The sequence below is a fragment of the Felis catus genome, chromosome C2 (assembly GCF_018350175.1).
Source record: "Felis catus isolate Fca126 chromosome C2, F.catus_Fca126_mat1.0, whole genome shotgun sequence".
In the NCBI taxonomy this organism is placed as follows: Eukaryota; Metazoa; Chordata; class Mammalia; order Carnivora; family Felidae; genus Felis; species Felis catus.
This window is the reverse complement of record NC_058376.1, coordinates 114,503,605-114,521,813: the sequence shown is the minus strand read 5'-3', so window position 1 is coordinate 114,521,813 and position 18,209 is coordinate 114,503,605. Positions and strand designations below refer to the sequence as shown.

The 18,209-nt window shown below is 40.9% G+C and overlaps 1 protein-coding gene across 1 annotated transcript in view; it reads right to left on the bottom strand.

Annotated features, from left to right (window-relative positions):
- Positions 1 to 14,263: 14,263 nt before the first annotated feature.
- WWTR1 (WW domain containing transcription regulator 1) overlaps positions 14,264 to 18,209 on the bottom strand; it is a 136,340-nt gene continuing 132,394 nt past the window's right edge. The window contains exon 7 of the mRNA XM_011286170.4: positions 14,264 to 17,691. Coding sequence (XP_011284472.1) covers positions 17,507 to 17,691 — 185 coding nt within the window. The 3' untranslated portion in view covers positions 14,264 to 17,506. The remainder of the gene's footprint in view (positions 17,692 to 18,209) is intronic.

Below are 18,209 nucleotides of genomic sequence, written 5' to 3'. Positions count from 1 at the left end.
TGACTACGTTCATGACTCCTGTATCTTTATCTCCAGCCCAGACCCCTGCCCTGCCTGCTAAATATCTGTCCTTGAGCATTTCATTCGCATCTCAAAGCAACAATTCTGGGCTGAACTCTTCCAGTCCTCCATGCATGGCTCTCTTGAAACCCTGGTGTCAGAGAGTGCCACCATCTGCATCAAGCAGACACAGAACTACAGAAAGGACGCTCGAGGACTGTCCTAACTGCAGCCCCTACTACGCCCCTGCCCTTTCAGTGGCTTTCATCACACAGCTCCCACTGGCCTCACCAGACCCAGTATCGCTGTGCCCAGGATCTGGGAATCCTTGTCCTTGGCCCCACACACTCTTTCAAACCCTGTTCTTGAGTATGCTGTCCCATGTGCGTGGGAATGTTCTTTCCCTCCTGTTCATCAGGGTAAAAGCTTCTTCTCCTTCCAGACACCATTCAGGGCTCATGTTGTCCAGGTTCTTCATTCCTGATAGTCCCCCCAGTTCATCGACAGCCCCCTCACACTCTCCCATAGCATCCTGTATGCGTCAGAATGGCTGCCCTTCCCCACATAACATTTCCTTCTTTCCCTCTGGACTGAGAACCCCTTGAGCTCAGAAACTTCATCTCATCCATGTTTGGACCTCTCCCCAGCCCTGGGCCCGGAACCTAGGAAATGTGCACTGGATGGATGCTATCATTGTCGTGACGGTGTGGCTGAATTATTCTGCTCAGGGCAAAGAAAAAGCTCCCCCCAACCATTTGAGAATCAAGCATCTGGAATAATAATAATAATAATAATAATAATAATAATAAAATAACCCCAGCATTTCTTGGTAACACCCAGAGTAATATACATGCATAATTTCACTGAGTCCACAAAACAACTGACCAAGTACTCACAACTGTGCATGCCTCACATGAATGCTGCTTTGTCTTCCCCCGGCTTTAGAGAGGCTCCTCTCCTCCCTGAAGGCCCCTGAACTCTGCTTGCCCCCACGCCTGAGCAAGCACGAAAGTGTCCCTTTATTAGTTTATCCAGGGAACCGGCTGACCACAGGGAGACACATTTCCTGTCAGACCCCAGTGAGCATGCCATGAGCTTGCCCAACTTCCCATCGCTGCCAAGGTCTGCTTACCCCGACCTGTGTGTAAAAAAAAAAAAAAAAAAAAGCCTTTTCTGTTTGTTTTTGAGACGCCCGCAGATTCCCGAGATTGGAGATTTTCGTGTTGCAATAGTCCTTTGGAATAAAGTTTTTCCTTATCTAAGTCTGTTTTTTTTTTTCCATCTGACACAACCCTGTGATATAGAAACTATGATTAGCTCATTGCGCATAAGAGGAAAATAAGGCTTAGAAAAAATAAACTTTTCCAGGGCCCTGTAAACAGCAAATGAAAAGTCCAGGATCTAAACCCAGAGAGTCTAACTATTGGAAGGTAAGAGTCCCACTCTCAGGCACTGTGCTGCAAACCTCACTGACTCTCCTCACAGCATCCAGGGAGAGATGGTTCCTTCTGCTAAATTAAATTCCTATATAGAACTGAAAGCACTAGCCTTTTGTCATTTTTATGTCATCACTTATACTGTTCATGCTAGCCTGTAGAGTGCAATCAATTAAATAGCATGAAATACAATTCATGCTAACCTGAATTAGTGCAATCAATGAAAATATCAGAATCCAAATCAGCATTTTTATATAAACTTTCAGAGCACCTATATAAAAGGCAACCACACACGGTCATCCCCTGCCCCTGTCCCTTGCTCACTCCTATGCTTTTTATGTCCCAATTATTTCTACTCCACGGTGTTATCCCCTCTGTATAGAAGAATCATGCGGAGGCGGGTTTGTTTCAAAATGGAGAGGAAAGAAGAGGCAGGCTCCTAAGCTCTCTCGGCCTCCCATGCAGCAGCAAGGAGGCTTAGCCGGTCACTTTGCTGCCGCCCATGGCGAGCTTACACTTGCAGAGCATGCCGCCTGATGTGGAAATCAGTCCCGACATGCGTCAAACCCCTTCAGCAGTCACAACCCATGGGGGTAGTTGTGCTATTATTATCGCCCTTACTGAGAAGTGAAGAAACTGAAGCATGAAGAGCCTGAGCAAGAAGCCCAGGGTCATAGAGTGAGTCAGTAACAGAGCTGGCATTAAACCCAGGACTCCTGGCTCCAGGGCCTGGGCTTCCTCCTCCCCCAAGCAGGCTCTCCTACCCCATCTCCCACCTCTCTTCTCATAGGTCCCAGTCTCATCGGAAAGGCTGTCCCACGGCCCCACTTGAGCTCTGCTTCTTTCCACCGGCCAGACCAAGGTTAAGCTTCTTCTGATGAAAGCTTACTGAACTGAGTTCAATGAACAGCAGAGTTAAGCCAAAGAGGAAAAACCACTGGAAGCTGATGTCAATGATCTGTAGCTGAAAATGCCCCGGTCTAGGCTACTTTTAAATACGTGTGTCTTTGCTGGCCAGGCTTCTTCAGAAGTGTTTGGGGTTCACTATGGCAGTGTGTGGCACTTCCTGGAACAGGGGAAGAGGGAGAACTGGCTGCCTAGACGTTCAGTAACCGTGCAGCCTTGGAAAAGCTTCTCAGTGTGTAAGTGAAAGTGATGAGTCAGGCTGTGGCGAAGTTCTTCTCTAGTGCTTTTAGGCTCTAGTTGGGGGATCGTCAGAAGTAGCCTGGGTTATTAATACCTTGGTCCACAGAGCTTAGCTCCTTTGGAGAGCTTTTAAAAATCCCTATGTTCAGGATCCACCTCCAGAGATGCTGATTTAATTAAAGGAGATTGGAGCCCAGGCATCAGTCCTTTAAAAAAAAAAAAAAAGCACCAGGTGATTCTAACAAGGAGGCCAGTTTGAGAACTTCGGCTCTGGAGTGTTCTCAAACTTGAGTATTCATCAAAAATACCTGCAGGGCTTATTCCCACCCCAAAGTTTCTGATTCAGTAGGTTTGGGCGTGGGGCAGCTCAAGTAAGTTCCCAGGAAATGTTGATGTTGCTGGCTCAGACTCCACACGTCAAGAACTCCCAAAGTGTTCACGCCCTCTGAAATGGTACATGTAGTGGGATGAGTATTTTTTTCCCCTGACCTGGAGAGAAAGCTCATAGATGTCATCAGATTCTCAAAGAGACCCATGACCCCAGAGAGCTTAAGAGCCAGATTTAGAGTCAAATCATTAACTTTAAAACTTTTTGTAGGCAGGGTTTCCTAGGAGACAATTTTGCAGCCTTTCCAGTCTGAAAGCAGCCTCAGGAGTGTGTGTATGTGTGTTTATGTATTACCTGGGCATTGCCGGGCTGTATACCAACACACTGACCAGTCTACACTTGGTTTCCCACCTAGAATTTGCACTCGGGACATCAGGTTGGGGAGGAGGCTAACTATGACAACTTTCTTGAGCACCAAGTGTGAATTTTGTGGGGAAGCAGAGCGAGAATGCCCAGTGGTACTACTGAAACAGAAATAAAACCTCTACAGAAAATCATGCTGTCTCATGCCCATTGACGTTGGAGTCATAAACTTGAGAGAATGAGTGTTATGCCATAACAATCACCCTGAGGATCAGTTAAATAACATTTCACCTGCATGAATTACCCTCACCGTCTCATCCAAAACGTGGCGTGGGAAGCTCATACATAAACTTTAATGTGCATGATTTCTCATCCTTTCAAATTTTCTACTTTTGTGAACGCTTTATAATATACACAACACATTAGAACCATCATCTATGCATTACTAACTTATAAGTAAAGAAATGAACACGTAAAATGCATATACTGGTGCTTCATGATAAAAAGTCTGGAGACTACTCACCAGGTGTGGTGGTCATCAAACGTGAGAGTGAGCCAGAATCACCTGGAAGCTTGTTAAATAAGTGCAGATTCCCAGCCCTCACCCTCCTTCAGATTCAGGAAGTCAGAGAAATTCACATTTAACACTAACATCTGAGGATATTCTGAGGCAGGTGATCCACTGAGTCCACTATAAATCTTGTTCTGAGACTGCCTTAATTTTTTTCCCTTTTTTTTTTTTAGCTCTGTTCTTAAAAAAACAAAACAAAACAAAACAAAAAACCCACACAACTTTTCTCACCCAAAAGCCACAGACCTTGGCAAAGGGATATATAGGTGAGTGCAAAGAGGGTAACAAAAACATCAGCCTCCGCCGCCCGCCGGAACTTTCTACTTCCCCCTCCCTGAGACCCCACCCCTTACCCAGTCTGCAAGGTGAGGGGCCCAGGGGGCTGGTCGCCACACCCTGGCAGAGCCAGCTGCTGCCCTCTAGTGGCGGCTCAGCATACTGGCTCACTCAGCAGGTAGTTTCTCAGCAGACAGGTTTGGCCATCTTTCTAAATATCTCCCCGTAAAGAATTCTTTTCCCAAAGCCTTATCAGTTGAAGACCTGGACGTGTGAACAGAAAAGCCAATCAAAGATGGCACTGTGCAAAGGAAGGGTTGCAATGTGAAAGACAATATTCTCACAAATTCATCCATTCAACAAATATTTTGAAAATAGTTTTGAACCGTCTACCAGGCATTGTTCAAGGTGCCAGACATAAAACAAACAAAAATCCCTGTTCTCATGGCACATGGGGAAGTGAATTATCTCTTACTGTTATATGGTGATAAGTGCTCTGGAGAAAAATATGGCCTGGGAAGAAGAGAGGGAAAAGCTCACAAAAAAGAAGGAAATGAACACCCGTGAATGGGTGTTCTATGTAAGTCACTTTTCTTAATCTTCACCTCTCTCTCACCGTACCCCCCTCTTTTTATTACAATAGCCAATTTTACATGTAAAGAAACTGAAGTTTCAAAACTGTAAGAGACTTGGCTAAGGCTATGGTGTTAATTAATAGCTGCATGGCATTGAACTTAACTGGTTGGAGGAATGAAGCCCATGGCAAATTTGTAAAGGGGACTGCTCACACATGCCCTTTCTTAATGCTCACACACCCACCTTCTCCAGGACTTGCAATGCTGCATGGAATGTGCTAGACCTCAATTTTCCCTATTAGTGTTTCCCTCTTCTCATTCTCTGAGACTCTTATTTTACTCCATGCTAATTCCATAAATGGATTCTCTTCCTAGAGTGTAAGAGATTACTGACTGTTGATCATTTGCTAATCCTGTAAACTCGTTTTCTCCACTTACAGCCCAATTAGTCACATCATCAATACCCAAGCGAGAGAGTTGAGTTGGGACCTTTTTCTGAAACAGTCCTAAATCTCAGTGATAGAAATGTCAGGGCCTCAGTTGGACAGTGATGAACATGCTTGCTGAAATTATGTCACTTTTGCGTATTAGAGTCATAGTTAAAATATCAGTTTCTCAACCTCCAGTCTAACAACTGGAGTCTCAAGAAAAAAAAATGCTGTAAGAAAAGAGTGTGTGTTTGTGTATGTGACAAATCCATCTACCTCTCAATGTGGAATATCTGTTCATACACTAAGGAAGATTCTAGAATGGGAGGGTTTAGTGCCATGAGGAAGCAAGCATTTTATGGATAAGGAGACTAAGAAATGATACGCAGAAAGGTTAAGTGGATTTCCAGAGATTATAATTACAGTTGATCCTAGAACAGTACAAGTTCAAACTACATGGGTCCACTTATATGTGGGTTTTCTTAGATAAATACAGTACAGTATTGCAAATGTATTTTCTCCTCCTTATGGTTTTCTTAATAATGTTTTCTTTTCTCTAGCTTACTTTATTGTAAGAATGCAGCACATAATACATATAACATACAAAATATGTGTTACTTGACTGTTTTTGCTATCAGTAAGGCTTCTGGTCAACAGTAGGCAAGTTTTGAGGAGTCAAAAGTTTTATGCAGATTTTTAACTGCACTGTGGGTCACCCCTAATCCCATGTGTTGTTCAAGGGTCAACTGCATATATCTGTCATTTCTGATAGAGCAGACAGGCCCTAATGCCTGATTTCCAAGACTGAGGTTTTAGGGGAGTCTATTTCTTTGGATTTGTCTACCCATCTTCAACTCTCATTCTTTGAGGATGTGAAGAAAACAGATTGAATTGAATAGAAAGACTTAATATTAAAAAGATGTCAATTCAGCCTAAATGACTCTAAAAGTATAATGGTACTACTGTAAACACATACATACACACACAGAGGAACTAATGATGTCTAGTTCCTGGCACACAGTAGGTTGTCAAAATATACATTGTTTTCCTTCCATTTGTGCTTCCATGCCTCTGTTTACCAGCTCCATATCCCCAGGATGCTCTGCCTCATCCTACCAGCAAGCCCCAAGTGATCTCTCTCTCTCTCTCTCTCTCTCTCTCTCTCTCTCTCTCCTGAACTATGTTGGCATGCACTTGGTGCTAAATACATGGCAGTATATTATCTTCTTGGAGGCAGAGACCATGATCTCAATTTCTTTCTATCCTCACAGTGCCAAATAGGCCCTTGTCCTTGGAGAGGGCCACCAACTTCTCTCTATTCCAGTTCATCTTCACTTTTCTGCATGTTTTCCTTAAATCACTCTACTATTGGAAACCTGCCCATGGCTTCCATTGTTCAGGCTAAACTGTAACTCTGGAACAAAGCTTTGGAGCCCCTTCAAGGATTATCTCCATCTATTTTGTTTCTTTACTTACCTCCTGCCTCACTGCCTTCCTATACTGTCCCTCGAGGGCCATGGGCCTTCTCACCATCGTGCTTTCAAAATTCTGGGCTTTCATATATGCTGTTTCCTCTTCCTGAAATGCCTGAGAATCTCCTAGAAGCTAAGGTTCACACTCCGTGTCCTATTTGAGGTTGTTCACTCCTTTTCTTCCTTCCCTATTCGGAGCTCCCATTACTCTTTGTCCTGTAATATGTGGCCCTGACTAAATATATGGCTCATCTAGAGAGAGAGTTAAGTTTTCTTCATCTTTGTATGTTTCTGATGCTTATTTAGTGCCTTCAGGATGGCAGGGGCTTAGCAAGTACAGAGTGGGTTCAATATATAGTTGCTGGTCATCTGATATTAGTGGCCCTGAGAATACTGGGAGATATCAAAGAAGATCCTGAGAGTCTTACATTCTTTGGCATCCTTAGGAGAAACCAAATCTGGCTTAGGACCAAGGGCCTCAGACCCACCTTAACTCTCTCCTACTGCTGGAAACACAACTGACTATGTGGAAGATTTGGTGAAAGGTTATTTCAGAAGAAAATGTTGAGAATTCCCCGCCTTAATTCTTGTAATTATGTCTTTCTTTCTGTTCTTTTCTTTTCTTTTTTACGCCAGCCTCTTCTTTCTTTTTCTTACACAGAGATATACTAGCACAGGAAATCCTTTGATCGGCAGGATTACAGTGAACAGGGCTGGCTTCAGGATGTTTACTCTTCAATTACAGAGGGCCCCACCCTCATAGGAGCTCTACAGTTTAATGCTCTAATGTCAATTCTTAATACATTTGAGCAAGGGCCCCATATTTTCATTCTGCACTGAGTCCCACAAATTATGTAGCCAGTCCTGCCAGTGAGTACAAGATGCATCTTTCCCAACTCTCTCAATTTGCTGGGATTTTCCCAATTTTAATACTGAGAGTCCTGAGTCTTGGGAAACCCTTTCTTCCCAGGCCAACCAGGACACTTGGTCACCCTACTTCTGGTCCTCAAACTGCAAACATATGAGGCATGTGTCACTTTGTTCAATTATTAATATGACCTAATGACTTACAAGCAGGAGAGTCCATTTAGGACCCACAAAACTTTATGGTAAACTCTGTGACCCCTGCAAAGTATTACTTCCAAACACAACTTATATATCTCTGTGAACCACAGTTAAGGCTTTATCATCTCACTTTTAAGTTACTACAAGGGACCTATTTCAACAGACAGCCTGCAGGAAAGAACTGCAAAATCTAAGGTCAGTGGAAGGGTTTCAGTGAGTCTATGAGCCATCTGGAACTAAGTGCAAAATGTGTGTGTGAGCATCTTACTGTGAACACCTAAAGCTTTGATCAGTTTCTCAAAGCCTTCAGAGACAGGGAAAAAATAAAATGCATTGGCTAATTGTTTTTGTGAATCTTGAAATTTGGGAGCATTCCAGAGAAAGTTCTAAGGAGTTCTGCTGTGAGGACCTGAATGTACCTTCTGAGGCATGCCTGGAATGAATCTATTCTGTTTTAGGGCCAGAATTCACAGACCCATCTCACTCCAGTGACTAGATATTCATCCAAAAAAGTCTAACATGACATAATATGTCTGATCTTAATTCTAAATTCATTTTAATCCATTATATATATATTTAACTATTCTGGGCAGCAAGACAGATATCATAAATTTTCTAGATTTTAACCTTACATGTACAATACCTTCATATGTGCTCTCAATGGAAGATAAGTAAATTATATACCTAGGAGCTTTGATATCCACACAATATTAATCATAATTTTTAAAAATCAGTGTCCAAAGGGAAAAAAAATCTTAAGTTTGGCAGCTACAATTTTTTTAATTGGAAATACAAATACATGAATTTTTAACATTGCAATCCTAAAAGAAAAAAAAATGGAAACTTGGATATACTATAAACATATGAGTCCCAGTTCTGAGCTAGTGTGGCTGCAATGCCTGTCACCCCATCAATTGGTGACAGATTTGTTTACTCAACTAAATCATCTAGAAAGTCCCTTCCCTCCTATTTTGCAACCCATCTTCCCCACGTGTCACCTCTGAAACTATTCACTTACTTGGGGAATACAATGTGCCAAAAAATTAACTCACTCAACAAATTTACTGGGCATCCACTATGATGTGGGCATCGCCCTAGGGACTGGAGATATAGTGGTTGTTCAGTAAAACAGACCAAGTGACCAGCCTCATGCCTTTATCAATTTACATTGCCACCAACAGTGCACTAAGTGTCCCCATTTCCCCAAATCCTAGCTGATGCTTCATGTTACCAGTCTTCAATTTTGCAATTTGCTAGAAATGAAATGGTACAACATTACTATCTAATTTCCATTTTCCTGATTAGTAATGAAGTTGGCAAGTTATTTAGCACCCAGTTTCCCATCCTATACACTTTCAATTCATATCTTTGGCCCATGTTTCTATTAGACTATTTTTCTCATTTGACATGCAAGAACTTGTTGTATATTCTAGATAGTATCTTAGGTCGCATTCTCTGAAGCAAACCCTGATACAAGGCCTCATGGACAAGTGACTTGCTAAAGAAGCATTACTCAAGACAGAATTTTTCAAGGGAGTGGGTATTTACAGGGGAAACTGGTAAGAGAGTGGGGAAACAGGACAGGAAAGGGAAGGAGACAAACAAGAGTGTGCTCTCAGGCCAAGTCCTAGAGAAGGCAGTCTCTGCCTGATCCCACAGGGCACTTTGAAATAGAAGTTACATAGCCTCCTATCATTGGCTAAAGGTCTTGTTGTAAAATATAAATTCGTATGCATCTAGCTCGCTGCATGTGTGGGGGCAAAGTGACTGCAATCCTTTTAAAAAGAGCCACAGATGTTAGCTGTTGGAAGCAAAAACGCACCAGGGTGGGGATAGGAGGCATAAAACAGTAAAAGGAGTCTACGGTGATCTGGGTGAAGAGCTGACATCACATGATATGAAAATATCATGCAATTACACTATTAATTCAAGAAATACAAACTCCGGGTGTGGGGGGGGGGGGGGAGAGATACAAATTGTAACAGTAAGATGTTTTCTACCTACGGTATTTGCAGATTTAAGAGTTAGTAAAAAGTTCTCACCACAAAAAAAGAAATTGTAAGTATGCGAAATGACACATGTATTAACTAACCTTACTGTGGTAATCATTTTCCAACATATACATACATAAAATCACTACATTGTCCACCTTAAACTTACATAATATGTCAAATATATCTCAGTAAAGTTGGAAGAAAACCAGAAAAAAGACTACTTTGTATTATACTTACTGATAAAAATAGAAAATACATTTTTCATTCAATGTTTGAACTCTATATATTCTACATATCTTCCCAAATATTTTATGGAATGTATAGTGGGAAAGAAACCAGAAAATGTTAATATTTTAATCAAATTTGATTATTTTTTATTTTTTAAATTTTATTTATTTAAAATTTATTCTTTATTTTGAGAGAGAGAGAGACAGCGTGAGTGAGAGGGGCAGGGAAAGAGGGAGAGAGAGAATCCCAAGCAGGTCTGTGCTGTCAGCACAGAGCCCAATGTGGGGCTCGATCCTACGAACTTTGAGATCATGACATGAGCCAAAATCAAGAGCTGGATGCTTAACCAACTGAGCCACCCAGGCACCCCTGATAATTTTTATTTTTGAAACTGCATGTTTGTAAGAAGACTTCTCAATCTTGAAAACAAACAAACAAACAAACAAGGCAACATTCAGCTCCAGATTGGCAAGGGTGAGACAGGCCTTTGTGTCTGTTGTTACTGGAAGTATAAATTGGTACAGTCCTTTTTTTCAAAAGTATTTGACAGAACCTATAAAGTTTAAGATCACATGATGTAATCATTCCTTTCCTATTAATTTATCCTTCAGCCATACTCACACGAGAACAGGCTGTTTACTGCAGCACTATCTTGTAAACGCAAAAACTAAAAAGAATCAACTGGCTAGCAGTAGGGGACACCCATACAAAATATTAGTTGTTGTTAAAAATAATCCAGTATATTGAGGCGCCTGGGTGGTTCAGTTGGTTACGCGTCTACTGATTTCTGCTTAGGCCATGATCTCATGGTTCGTCAGTTGGAGCCCTGCATCTAGCCCTGTATTGGGCTCTGTGCTGACAGTATGGAGCCTGCTTGGGATTCTCTCTCTCTCTCTCTCCCTCTCTCTTGCCACCCCCCCCCCAAAATAAATAAATAAACTTAAAAAAACAGTCCAGTATACAACTATGTGTACTGGTATGGAAAAATACCCTTGAAGCATTGGGTGTATTTATTCTTACTGTATAGCCCTATGCAAATGACTTAACCTCTCTAAACCTCAACTTCTTCATCCATAAAATGAGGATAATATTAACGAAATGATAGGGTCACCATGCAGATTACATTAGGTAATATACATCACGTGTTTTCCATAGCGCTTGGTGCATAGTAAATGCTCAATAACTATTAGTCATATCATTATTATTGTTAAGAGAAAAAAAATGAAAGATTGAAAACAGCATGTATAATTGTTTCTCTTTTGGGAAAAAAATACAACCTACATTATAGGAAAATATCTTACATAATTTTTAAAGTGTGGGACTTGGGGGATAGAGAAATTTCACTTTTTTACTTTATACGTGTTGGTACTTGTAACATTTTCAAATTGAGCACGTTACCTTAGAAGTGATGAAATACCGGTTTTTAAAAAAAAATTTTTTTTTAACGTTTATTTATTTTTGAGACAGAGAGAGACAGAGCATGAATGGGGGAGGGTCACAGAGAGGGAGACACAGAATCCGAAACAGGCTCCAGGCTCTGAGCTGTCAGCACAGAGCCCGACGCGGGGCTCGAACTCACGGGCTGTGAGATCATGACCTGAGCCAAAGTCGGCCGCTTAACCGACTGAGCCACCCAGGTGCCCCTGAAATAACATTTTTGAAAAGAATACATGAGGGGCACCTGGGTGGCTCGGTTGGTTAAGCATCCAACTTCAGCTCAGGTCATGATATCACAGTTCATGGGTTCAAGCCCCACATTGGGCTCTGTGCTGACAGCTCAGAGCCTGGAGCCTGCCTCGGATTCTGTGTCTCCCTCTCTCTGCCGTTCCCCCACTCATTCTCTCTCTCTCTCTCTCTCTCTCAAAAATAAACTTTACAAAATTTTAAAAAGAATACATGAAACTACATCAAAATAAAAAAGACCTGCACAGTAAAGAAAACAACCAGCAAAAGTCAAGACAACCTTCTGATGGGAGAAGATACTGGCAGATGATACATCTGACAAAGGCTTAGTATCCAAAATAAAGAACTTATACAACTCACACCAAAAAAATGAACAATCCAACTAAAATGAGCAGAAGATGGGGCGCCTGGGTGGCTCAGTCAGCTAAGCATCAAACTCTTTGTTTCAGCTTGGTAGTGATCTTGCAGTTTTGTGAGATCAAGCCCCATTTACAGCTCTGTGCTGATAGTGTGGAGCCTGCTTGGGATTCTCTCCTTCTCTCTCTCTGCCCCTCCTCTGGTTGTGCTTGCTCTCTCTCTCTCTCTCTCTCTCTCTCTCTCTCTCAAAATAAATAAATAAACTTTAAAAAAAAGTTTATAAAAAAATTTTTTTAAATGAGCATAACACATGAACAGACATTTCTCCAAAGAAGACATCCAGATGGCCAAAAACACATGAAAAAATGTTCAACATCAATAGTTGTCAATGAAATGCAAATCAGAACCACATGAAGTATCATCTCACACCTGTTAGAATGGCTAAAATAACACAGAAGTGTTGGTGACGATGTGGAGAAAAGGAACCTTCGTGTATTGCTGGTGGGAATGCAAACTGGTGCAGCCACTGTGGAAAACACTATGGAGGTTCCTCAAAAAATTAAAAATAGAACTACCTTATGATCCAGTAGTTCCACTACTGGGTATTTACCCAAAGAATATGAAAACACTAATGTGAAAAGATACTTGCACCCCTATGTTTATTGCAGCATTATTTACAATAGCCAAGATATGGAAGCCCAAGTGTCCATCCATAGATGAATGGATGAAGAAAAGGTGATACACACACACACACATACACACACACACACACACACACACACACACACACACACACACACACACAAATTGGAATATTACTCAGCCATAAAAAAGAATGAAATCTTGCCATTTTAAGTGACATAAGTCAGAAAAAGACAAACACAGTATGATTTCACTTATATGTGGAAATTAATACACCAAAAAAGAGACAAACCAAAAAACAGACTCTTAACTATTAGAGAACAAACTGATGGTCACCAGAGGGGAGGTGGGTGGGGGGATGGGTGAAATGGGTGAAGGGGATTAACAGTATACTTACCGTGGGGCGCCTGGGTGGCTCAGTAGGTTGAGTGTCAGACTTCAGCTCAGGTCATGATCTCACAGTTCAGGGGTTCAAGCCTCGTGTCAGGGTCTGTGCTGACAGCTCAGAGCCTGGATCCTGCTTTGGATTCTGTGTCTCCTTCTCTCTCTCTCTGCCCCTCCCCTATCATGCTCTGTCTCTCTCTTTCAAAAATAAATAAACATAAAAAAATTTTAGAAAACTAAAAGTATACTTACTGTGATGAACACTGAGTAATGTATAAAACTATTGAATCACTACATTGTACACCTGAAACTAATACAGCACCATATATTAATTGTCCTGGAATTAAAAAAAAATTTTTTTTTAATTTTTAAAAAAAGAATGTATGAGACTTAAGACTCTGGAGTGTTGGTAAGCTGTTTCCACCACCATCTCTCCTTTCTGCTGGTTAGTTTCTGCTTGAAAATATTTTTCTGCTGAGAGTGCTGTCCCCTAATGTTTCTGTGGAGTGGACAAAGTTATTACAATAGTGAGAATCAAGGGACTCAATGGAGAGAGAAAATACACTGTCACAAGCCCACACTCAGATAAGCTGTTTTTAGTTTTGAAACAAGAAGCCACACTATATTGTTAACAACACAGGAAAGACTGAGAATCTTATAGTTCTTTTTTTTTTTCTCCCTCTTCCTGAAATATCCACCCCTACTCGCTCCACGAGGACAACTTTTTGTTTTATGTTTATTTATTCGTTTTGAGAGAGAGAGAGAGAGAGAGAGAGAGAGAGAGAGAGAGAACACCCACGTGTGCAAGCAGGGGAGGGGCAGAGAGAGAAAGGGAGAGAGAAAGAATCCCAAGAAAACTCTGTGCTGCCAGGGCAGAGCCCGAGGTGGGGCTCAGTCTCCCAAACTGTGAGATCGAGACCTGAGCCGAAACCGAGGGTCAGACACCTAACTGACTGAGCCACCCAGGCTACCTGAGCATCTTATAGTTCTGACATCTCAATCAAATCGGTGAGGGTGTTAGAAGGGCAGTGTACTTTTTTAAAAATTATGTATTTATGTATATATAAATTGTACATATAACATATAAATTACATACACACTAAAAAATCTCAGTGGATTGCTTCACATAAAGTGGGAACCAGAATTCCGTGGATATTTAGAATATCGAAGACCAGACATCTGAGCCAAAACAATGTTGGCCCACAAAATTTTCTTTTCTTTCATTGTCTGCCAGGAGGGTTACATAAGCTTTTCTTCAGTACCACTCAAAGCCTTGAGTAAAAGGAACGCACACAAATAATGAAAAGACAAAGGCTCCAAGTGGAAATTGAGTTGTATTTATTTTTCTTATACAGAATCAGAGAAGTAAAAACCAGTACCAAACTCCAGGTAAAATGGTTTGATATGATTGATTTGGCTGCATACCTTCTGTACGCACCACATTCTAAATTAAAAATAAACACACATATGTCGTATTACAAAATGTAGAAGTAAATTTTCTTAAAAAAAAAGAAATTAAAAGTACTAGCACATAAATGATGTAGTGTTTTAGGGAAACGGTCTCTGTCAATCGCCTATTTTCCCAGTGAAATTAATCCACAATTTCCTTTTTTAACAGCTTATTTTTTTTTCTTCAGAAAAGTTGTACTTTCAGAAGTTACTGTCTAACGATGTCATGAGAACACAACTTATAATCAGCAACACTTCTCTCACCTTCTACAGAGAGCTTTTCTACCACGCTGGGGTCAACAGCACACACCCCACACACTGAATGTCCCACTCCGTTTAACCTGCCTCCCTGATGTGGCAATCAGTGAAAGAAATGGCCTTTCACATCCTGAATACTATGGGGAAACGCTAGCAATTAGTTAGATTTAGCAGAATTGCAAATAGGTTTTGACAATGTATTTACCTCAAGAAAACGTGTTTTATCAGGAAAAAAAAAAAATACCTGGGAAGAAAGATCTCTGAAATTATTTTTCCATTTCAATTGTTAATATGCCTTTTCTGTGGCACAGGTATTGGATGAAATGTTGAAATTTGCTGATTTAGGACTAAAAAGACTAGACATCCTGGCATTCTTTTATAATAAGAAATATAAATAGCACCTTGTCATGAATTCTGCAGGGATTTTAACACTTACAATAATAGGAAATACCCTTTAAAAAGTTGTTCTTACGTTTAGATTTCTAGCTTTAGTGTTCTTTAACAAAGGCCATATTTTATGGCCTTAAAAACAAAACAAAAAATTACATCTGGCTTTGTCTATTAAGTAAACACGTAGTCACGGTTCATATTTAATTCTGGAAAAATATTTGTTATGTTCATTAATAAATGTTCCAACTAATTTCACTAAAGAAAAATTCTTCTAGTAGTTTCTAATGCCACAAGCTTACTAGGAAATTACTTCTAAAAATTGATAATACAAATCATCGATGTTTTAACTACTTTAAAAAAGAGGGTATCTGTTTCTTTTATACTTAATAACCTGAAAATGAGTCTATAAAAATATTTTTAAAAAATACAGTAACACTGCTCAGTTTCGTTAGGTCCCTTGTTTTTTGTTTTTCTTAGAAAGAATGTACAACTCTTACTGCTCACAAAAGAGAAATAGAAATAGTGCTCCCTTCAGTTTAGTAGCAACATAAACATCTACCCCCGTCTCTCTCAGAGCGCTTAGAGAGAGAAGGAATCGGAAGAACATAAACCATGGGTCCTTCGGGAAAAAGAAATCACTTCATTGTGTCAGGAGCAACAGCGGGCGTTATGCTCTTGTCCACAGACACGCTCAGCATCGTGGACAGGGCAACACCAGCCCTTCCCCACCTTCTTCCACATAAAGTGCACCAAAGCCTTTTCTCCTACAACAGAGTCTACTGGTATGAAAGTTGTAGTAGAAAATTGTTGCTTTGTTCGTTCGGGGCACCTCTCTGACCTCCTGCTTGTCTTGCTTCTGGGGTATCATCACTTGTCAATGTCCATTTCACATCTAGTCCTTTCCACTATATACCGTGACTTTACTACTTCATCTCTGACCTTTTCACTTGCCTTCTTTCCAACAAGATAAAATGTATTCTGCCTGTCTGTATTCTGGTAGATTGGAAAGGATCTTATGGAAGATCCCCAATAGATAAGCCCCCGTGGGAATTGAAGGTTCCTCTCAGAGACCTGAATTATTAATGTCTTTCAAAAAAGATATTAAATTCATAGATTATAAATAATGTCAGTTCAAAATATTAAACAATCGAGGACTTCATCAGCAATGCAGGCAGAGGTACGTGCCGGCTGAACCTGATGCTCTCTCTCAGTCCTTAAAAGCTAATAAAAAATGTTTTTGGTTACATAAGAGGTATTGAGTACATATTTCATGCCTTTTTATACCAACTGTAGCAAACAGGGTTAGGATAACATACTTAGGAATCAATTTTACTGAATTCAGAAACGTAAGTCTCCACCATACACCCTCAGAGGGCATTTTTTTTTACACGTCAGTCAGAGATCTGCTTCATCCTTCAAACAGTTTCATAGATAAGATTATTTAAACACTTGAAATCTTGAAAGCAAAACTGATAAGCCTTCAGAATTTAAAAAGCAACAGTTTCCTGTGTGTGCCATCAGCTTGAAAGCTATGTATGTTGTCCTGATGTCTTCAGAACAGCTTTTCAAAAGACAAAAATACAGTTGCCACCGATTTATCAAAAACGTTTGGCTGCCCTTTGTCGTCGGCTACAAAATGATTGTGCTGTATAAAAGAAACATCAAGTTCTAAGCTGCAATTAAAAAAACTCCAACCTGTAATTTAAAAAAAGTTTTGTTTAATAAATGCTCATCATTAGTACCAAACTGGTCTCACGTTCCTGCTCCTCTCCTGCTAGAAGGACAAGTTGTCTAGACGCTACGCAGTAGAGTAATGATAAAGGACAAAGTACAAAAGACCATGTGTGCCTTTGCAAATACAGAGTAAAAGAACCATCAGGACCAGCATGGATTCAAAACTACATTGTATTCCATACAGCAGAGATCTACTATCAATACAATGATTTTTAAAGCTCAAGTTAAATAATTTTTTAAAGCATTTGGTACTACTGTCATCAGTACAGTTTTTGAAACTGTAAATCGGGTTTTAATTTCATGTACATTTCCTGGACCGAGCCGCCTGTCACAAGTCACTGCCTGTGGTCAGCTTTCTGTGGCTTATAATCAATTGACATATAAATTTCAACTAACACCCCTAAAGCTTAGTCATGGGGCAGCAGATAGAAAAACAGAGAAGCAATTCTGTGTAATCAATTCTGCAGAAACAATTCTGCACAGCCCCGGATTCACAGGAATTCGGGCCTGCAGAAAATGAAAATAGAGTATTTATTTATTTATGTTTCACTTGAGTTACTGTCAAATCCAGGCGATGATTAAACTGGCCACATGGAAAGGAGGGAGGGAGCATTGAGTCATGGAGGCAGAAAGTGGTATACCTGCAGACTTACTCTGCTCCATTGCTTTTTCCAAGAGGCCCAGGAAATGTCGGGTCACGGCTGCATCCAAGTTACAATGGTACTGATTACAGCCAGGTTAGAAAGGGCTCGCTTTTGTTGAGAGCAGACTCTACATCATTGAAGAGGGGGATCAGATCTTCAGATTCCAAAGTTCCTAGGTCAACGTTTGTTCCCGGAAGACAATCAAGAAAATCGGGGAAACGGGTCTGCTGAGGATTGATGTTCATGGGTGTCTGTCCTGCATTTTCTCCTATAACAGAATAAAAGGTGACCATTTTAATTCCTTTAAGTTCTTGAAGAGCTGACAGCTCTCATATCATTAACACAGTCCTTACATTGAAACAGAAGATTATACTGCTACCGGTCTAAAACAGTTCATCTCTGAAAATTGTCAGCTGCCACGTTACTGAAACTGAGTTTGTGGGTGCTCGCTCAGAAGATATGCAGATGGAGAGTGCCTGGGTGGCTCAGCCGGCTGAGTGTCCGACTTGGGCTCAGGTCGTGATCTCGCGGTTTGTAGGCTCAAGCCCCACGTCGGGCTCTGTGCTGACAGTTCAGAACCTGGAGCCTACTTCAGATTCTGTGTCTCCCTCTGTCTCTCTGTCCCTTCTCTGCTCATGCTCTCTCTCTCTCTCTCTCTCTCAACAAACAAACAAACAAAAACATTAAAAAAGGGGCGGGGGAGAGGGAAGCAGGTGCTGGGTGAATCCTTCCCTCCTGGGTAGACGTGTGCAGGATGGATAAGCCCAGCAGATAGCAAGGCACTGT